At 46.0% G+C, this 7,247-nt stretch overlaps 1 protein-coding gene across 2 annotated transcripts; it reads right to left on the bottom strand.

Annotated features, from left to right (window-relative positions):
- Window positions 1-544: 544 nt before the first annotated feature.
- On the bottom strand, window positions 545-5,578 carry LOC108238344 (Golgi reassembly-stacking protein 2-like). Of its 2 annotated transcripts, none has more exons than XM_017420356.3 (10): window positions 5,385-5,578; window positions 4,700-4,780; window positions 4,394-4,597; window positions 4,221-4,307; window positions 4,011-4,141; window positions 3,777-3,909; window positions 3,493-3,616; window positions 3,257-3,367; window positions 1,929-2,042; window positions 545-1,745 (listed from the first exon to the last, which is right to left on the bottom strand). In XM_017420356.3, the coding sequence occupies exons 1-10, from the start codon at window positions 5,445-5,447 to the stop codon at window positions 1,459-1,461; spliced, it is 1,335 nt and encodes a 444-aa protein (XP_017275845.1). In that variant the 5' UTR covers window positions 5,448-5,578; the 3' UTR covers window positions 545-1,458. The 2 variants fall into 2 exon arrangements, with proteins under 2 accessions (XP_017275845.1, XP_017275846.1); XM_017420357.3 differs by having other exon boundaries at window positions 1,929-2,024.
- Between the last annotated feature and the right edge of the window lie 1,669 nt (window positions 5,579-7,247).

Here is a 7,247-nt window from a genome sequence, read left to right as displayed (position 1 = left end):
GGAATTACGAAAAAATATTTAAAAAGAATACAACAAACCATACCGAGGAGCAGAGAACAAACGGATCCTTTCGCATAGACAGCCGAATGTCCGTCAAATCCGGACATATTGAAAGCTTTTTAAGGAAAGTCTTTTTAAAAGGCCTGCAGAAACCCTGTGAAGACGTTCAGGTTTTCTAAATGGAGAGGATTAGAAACACATATCAGAGGGACGGCTCAGGCGGGGCTGTTTGAGGACAGAGCCAGAGGCTGAGATGGTTTGGACACGTGGAGAGGACAGTTAGTGGACATATTGGACAAAGGGTGTTGGTTATGGAGCTGCATGGGAGGAGGAAACAAGGATGACCACAGAGAAGGTTGGTAGATGGAGGCAGACGGTCCTGTGGCGACCCCATGAGGGACCAAAAGAAGACGGAGACCGAACAGGACTTTTCTTTATCCTTTCAAGTCCAGTTGGACAGCTCGTCCAATTCGTTTTTTTCTAAAAACGGGGTCTTCAAATCAACAGAGGCCATAAATGAGAAGCAACAACTTGACACGGCGCGTAAAAGTCATTTGGCTTTTATTGCTCGCGCTGTGCGGCCAGCTTTGTTTTCTTACAGAGACACCTCGTGGCTTTACTGCAACACAGCCAACCAATCAGCTTTGACCTTTCCGAGGCGGAGGAGGGGAGGGGACTCCCGTTAAATAATGGGTGCGAGCCCGGCGTCCGCTGAGGAGCTCCACGTCGGGCGTGGCCTCCAGCCTGTTACTGACTGCAGCAACAGGAGGATGTGTGCACATACATGGAGAAAGTGGTGCAAAACAACGCAGTCATTCACTGAAACTGGAACAAAAACAAAAAATAAAAGGGAATTATGCATTCATTTAATCAGTCTACTGATCGGAGGGGTAATGACTAATAAAAAGGTTACACTTTGGAGCTGGACAATAGGACAAAATTTACATGTTTACAGTTACATATATTTTTTTTTTTTTACTACAGCAGTGCAGATTCTTTCATAAGCCCACTTATTCAGGAAAAATCTGTTCATCATCTAGCTCCATTATCATACAACGGTTATATGTGTATAAAAAAAAAAAAAAAAAAGAGAAGGGCCCGGTTGGAAAGGGGAAATTCTTAAGAAAGCTCTGCCTCGCTGTGAAACAAACAGACCGAAGACTAGACCTCGTCTTCTGTCCTACAGTAGCTTCGACGAGCTGCGGCGCTACCAAGTGCTTCTGCTAACACGGACACAGCAGACAGACCGATCCAGAACCGTCGTCCTCTTTTCATGTGTCCCCCCCCCCGATGACCTGTCAGAGCGTCTGAATCGGTGCATCTGTCCGCCTGCTCTCTCCTGGCCAAATAAATAGAGAAAAAAAAAACATTGAAAGACGGGAGAAAAGAGAGAAACCGGGGTTGGTTATGGTTTGACTGTAGGTGGGATGGGGGGGTGAGGGGGTGTCTTCCTCCTGGTTACGACGACATTAATGTTTCCGTGGGAGCGGGCGATTCTGTGGCCTTCCTGGAGTCTGCGTCTGTGGGGGGTACAGCGTCCGCGGCTGGGTTGGTCGCCGCCGTGACTGTGAGCGGGGCTAGGGCCGGGGGCAGGCCGGAGCCGGGCGCGAGGGGGGCCACGCCGTGAGAGAGCAGCGGAGGCAGCTGGGAGGGCAGCATGGTGGTCAGAGGGGGGAACGGGGCGAGGCCCGGGATGTTCAGGGCGGGCAGGGCGGGCAGGGCGGGCAGCGAGGCCAGCGGCGAGACTGCAGAGAAAAACGGTTTCTCAGTTACTCAAGATTTATTCACAAATCTCATCTCTGAATCATTTAAAAAAACAACAAAAAGAAAGCAGACGTGTTTTTAGACCCCAGTTTAACCTCCAAAAACAAGCAGTGGGGGGGGAGAGGGGAGCCAGCAGGACGTGAACATCCTGAGGGTTTCCTCACCTGTCGTTCCTGCTGCCGGGGCTGGAACCGAGACGGAGCTGAGGTCCGGGAGAGGCAGGTTCAGGTTGGGGAGGTTAGGGAGAGGAGGCAATCCACCTGAGAGGGGCATCAGTCCTACACGGTTACAACACACACACACACACCCACCCACACCATTACCATTACAAACTAGAAATGACATGCTGTTCTTGTCCTGTCTGGAACCATTTTCCTCAAATTACATTTTTTCACCGTTTTTATCCTTTAAAATTCCATATTTATTATGTAACCACATTTTATTCTACTTAAAAACCAGCCTAATTATAACCTAAATTAATACAATTTATTAATTTAATAGGAAAATGTTAAAAAATGTCTTTAAAATTGGCAAACTTCCAACACAACCCAAACAGTTTCAGTTCAACAGAACATGTAATGTTTCAGGAAAGTCTTCAAAGATGTGCCTATAAGTCATTTATACATAAGAAAACCTTGTTTTTTGTAAAAAAAAAAAAGTACATCACGTGTTTCATATGAAACCAGAATCAGTCCTTCGTTTTAGAAAATAAAATGAACTTAAAAGTCCCACTGAATCTTATAACTATCCGTGTAACTGCCTGTGTTTGTTAACGAAATATCCAGAGGAGCCACTGGATGGAGTTTCACTGAAACTCTCATCACTGGATGAACATCTCTGAGCCGACTCCATTCAAGACAAACACCAAAGCTAACTGACCTCAGCCAACGTAAACAGGCTAAATCTGCTGTCAGTAGCTGAGAGTGCTCCCAATCACAGACTCTGAGCACTAACAGATCGTGAAAGAGCTGAGTTTAAAACTTTGTCCTGCAGGACGGTAAGCGATATGATACTTTTTTATTAGTACATTAAATATATTGTAAAACTACTGTAGTTTAATAGTCTATTCTTGCCTTATTTTTTCACTGCACAGACTAGTATTATTTTCTTATAATACTTCAATAAAAAGGATGCAGCTTTACCTTATTCTTTCAGAGGAATGTCTTATATTGCACAGAGCTACAAGCTATTGTTACGTTTTATGGTTAAATCGTAACAATAAATACAAAAGGTAAAGTCAGCATTTGGCCTGAGAGGATGTAAGTTTAGACGTGAAAACTGAGCAAACGTAAAACATGCAGGAGAACTTTTTAATGTGAGCAAACAAAAAGGACAAGAAAACAAACGGTTGGCTGTAACTTTAGCTGTAATCCAACAGGACGAGAGGTGAGTGTGTACACACTCTGGGACATCTCTTAAAGCTGAGCGGTGTTACATGGAGCTGGCTGAGAAGGTGTGTGTGTGTGTGTTTGTTTTGTAATGAATCGCCCACCTGGTAGTGTTGAGGCCGGGTTGAAGGCGACGGCGGCGGCAGGATTCAGTGGAGTGATGGAGGTGAAGGGTGGGCCGGTGGAGGTGGGGAGGAGAGGGACCGTGGGCAGGCCTGCAGGAGAGGGAAGGAGGGCGTTAGATGTTAGAAAACGAAATGCCCCTGAGCACAGATGGGAGCTCCTGCGACCACGAATCACAGGTTTACATGTTCGGCTACTCAAGTAAGGAAAGCGTCACCTGTCTGCAGCTCGCTGGGCAGGGGGGGCGGGGCCGAGCTGATTGACAGGCCGGACAGGGACTCTTCGAGGCCAGAGGAGACAGCGGGGGCAGGAGGAGGAGGGGCCACGGCTGAAAGCTGGACCTGAAGTGAGAAAAGCATGAGAAAAAAAAAAAAAAAGATTCACACAACCGCAGCTAAAAATGGTGAGTTTTAGAAATTCCCTCCATGTCTGAGCAGCCTGGAGGAGTTCTTTTAGGGTGGATTCAGTAACGTGGGTGCACGCTGCGGGTCTGTCCGAAACCTCAGTGAATCCGTCCTTGATTGGACTGACGGGCTCGCTGGAAGAATTCGCGGGGAAGCTGATCTTCTTCCCCTCCTCGAAAGGCCGGGTGGGAATTCTGTGGAGGTATCCATAGCCGATCCCGCATCCAAGGCTGGGGGAAAAAGGGGCGGAAAAATAACATCAAGCTTACTGGAGACCTTAGCAACAAAGCGCGTTTGCGTTGAATCACCGACGCTGGAGTACGTGCGTTACCTGCCGTCGCCTCCCCAGGCACTGTTGGGCGTGATGACCACCTCTCTGCAGTTATCCGTGTCTGTGTTGTACACGTAGAGCTTCAGGCCCTTTCCCTCGTGGCTCTCTATCAGAGAGAACAGGTCCTCCGACTGAAGAGTCACGGACACGTTAGAGCACGACACGCGAGCGGCTAAAACAGCTGCGTACAGAAACAGAGCAAGAACCAACCTCGTTCATGACAGTGTCAGCGCCGATGATGTAGTCCGTGTGTGGCCGCAGGCCGGCGAGGGCTGCAGGGGAGTTCGGCTCCACTTCCTGTTCCAAAGGGAAGACAAACGTTTGCGTCGCATCGTGAACAGAAACAATAAAATACACACCAGGCCCCCCCTGTGGCTACCTACCAGCACGTGCCAAACATTTTCATTGGCTCCTTCAAAGCTGCAGAAGCGAATGGAGACCCCGAGCAAGCCCTGGCCCCCCCACAAGTTGCTGGGAGTCACCGTGGTCTCACGCAGCTCCAGGGTCTTTGACGAGTAAACCAGCATCTTGACGGGCTTCTCCACGCTGGCTTTGAGCAAGTCCTTCAAGGTGTCGTTGTCCTTGTTCTGCAGACAAAAAAGGAGGAACGAAGAGGAAGAAGAAGCAGAGGGGGTTGGACACGGCTCAAGATCTGGTCCGCACGGCGCCAATGTGTTCGAGGTTCTTACCAGCCTGGTGTGATTGATGGAGACGATGAAGTCAAAGAACGGCTCCAGTCCTGCCCGGTGTCCAGGTGAGTTCTCCTGGACCTGCACCAAAAGAAGAGGGACAAACTGAGAAACCCGTTTTGAATTTTGTCAATAAAACACGCTGACAACCAGAGAAATTAATCACAATGTAAGATATACAAATCTGTGAGGTGGGATTTTAATCAGAGTTACAGACACTTTAACACTCGCATAAATGCATTGTATCAAACAGCTGCAGCATTCAGGACAACTCGAACTGGCTGATTGTTAAAGATTAGCAACTATGTGGTCCAGTAAGACAAACCTCTAATGTTTCATTTAGCAAGAGACTCTAGAAGCAGCAATAAGTTCAGCTGAAAATGTTAATAAAACTTAGCTGAGCCCGGCAGCTGTCATTCAGCAGGCTCCAGTCCCAAACTACTGATGCTTTAGCTTCTGGGGAGGGTACTCCAATGGCTTACAAGCAGACATTCACTTAAAAAAAAAAAACAACTTATGAAACTATATGCGGCACAGACCGCACTCTAAAGCACACGGTGTTGTGTTTAACCACACCGAGGCCGCAGAAGTCGACCCCGGCCTCTCGTCAACACTGATCCCGGGGAGCGTCCGCGTCCCTCCGGATGCTAAGCTAACAGCGGGGCTACAGATGCTTCCCACTCACCCGGAGGACGTGGTAGCCCTCTGAGCCTCCCCCCGGTATCTCCACGCTCTGCGCACCTCCCATGGTTCGGCTGTTCCGGGAGTTTTCAGGGTCTTTTCAGGCGAATTATTCCCCCGGCAGAGGTGAGACACCTGAATACTTTCACACACTGACCGGGTACACGTCGCCAAATGACTGGTTTTGCGGTGCGCATGCGCCGTTACGTGGCAGGAAGTAACGCCTAACCGAAACGTTTAAATTCCTGTCTTTAAGATGTTATTAACGATAAAAAAGTGGAAAATATGAGGTCAGGCAGACCAAAAATGTAGCTAATACTGTGACAAATTAGAATAAAACACACACATAAAATAAGTGACTTGCCCTCGATATTTTTATGTTGAGCAACTTCAGTTGGCTCTATTTTGAATAAACTGTATTAAACTTTATTTCGTTATTTAAAAAAAAAATTTTCTTCTTTAAATTAGCTCTTTTTGCCAAGCTTTTATCAGTTCCAGTTTATCAGTTTTTCCACGCTCTGTCAAAAACAGTGATGTTTTTCTTTTAAGAAAAATCCCAAGTTGGCATCTTCATAATTTCATTGTAAAACTACTGGGTTTGCAAAAGTCATATTTGGTCTCTAAAATTAGCAACACATACTGCATATTTTTAAGCTTTTTGTTGATGCTCAGCTCTCCATAGCCTCTGCCACAGTAATTCTGTTCAATTCAATTAGATTTAGTGCCAGTTCACAACAAAAAGTCAAAATTTTCTGCATTGTTTTGGGCCAAGATGTTCCTAGTTTTAATGGTATCGCACAGGTGGAATAAAGCCGTCCTGGTAACATCTTTAATGTGTGGATTAAACGATTTATACTGAGAAAAAAAACACCAAAGTTCTTTACATTAGAACATATTAAAGGTTGGAAAAAAAATCTAAGATGCTAAGTCCAAAAACCACAACTTTTGTCTTGTCAGAGCTTAAAAGCAGACAATTAAGAGTCATCCAGGTTTTTGTGTCTCTAAGACAAGCCTGTAATGTAACTGATTGGATGAATCAGGCTTCATGGATGAATGAACGGAGTATCATCAGCATAACAATAAAACATTTAAAACTCTAACCTAAGGGAAGCATTTAAAAGGTAAAAAGTATTGGTCAAAGCACTGAACCTTGAGGAACTCCACAACTAACGCTTGGTGTGTAAAGATTTATTATTAACATGATTTAAATCCGCTTAATTTAACTTTCACTTGGCAAGTCTTTCAAACAAACATGTTCAGTCTTTTATTCTTAATCTGTGTCTTAGCTGGCCCAAATTCTTCACTCTTCTTCTTTGAGCTTTAAATTTTCTGAGTAATAAAGATGTTTCCCCGGGAAGCTGAATCCCAGAGATATTAGCTTCTCATTTCTGAGCCTGACCGGGGCGAAAGAAAACGTCTTTCAGAACCAGGTTCTTTAGAAAAAGACAGTTTTGATCAATTCAGCATATATTAGTCTTATTAATATCAGTCTTAAATAAACAAGATCACTTTAGGTATCTCATTTACTTGTGTGCTGATCTTCTCGTCCTTTAATCCTCACAAACCAAACATCTTAAAAGTTGCATTTTTCTTGAGCTCTTCCTCTCATATGATCTCTGTGTGACGAACTGATCCCTGTCTGCAGGTCAGATCTAGAAGAAGCCTGCCCCCAGTGTAGGAACTTCTGTTTTAAGATTCAGGAAATCCTCTTGCAGTATGGCGTTACTTTTGTGACACCAAGTTGAGCGCGCGTGCCACCAGGTTGAGCGCGCAGTGACACTGATTTGAGAGTACAGACCGCTCAACTCTGACAAACTGCTCGCGCTCGGCTCTCTCCGTGCGCGCTCGGCTCTCTCTCCGCTCGCTC

This window comes from Kryptolebias marmoratus, linkage group LG20 (assembly GCF_001649575.2).
Source record: "Kryptolebias marmoratus isolate JLee-2015 linkage group LG20, ASM164957v2, whole genome shotgun sequence".
Lineage (NCBI taxonomy): Eukaryota > Metazoa > Chordata > Actinopteri > Cyprinodontiformes > Rivulidae > Kryptolebias > Kryptolebias marmoratus.
This window is presented reverse-complemented; position numbering and strand designations above follow the sequence as displayed.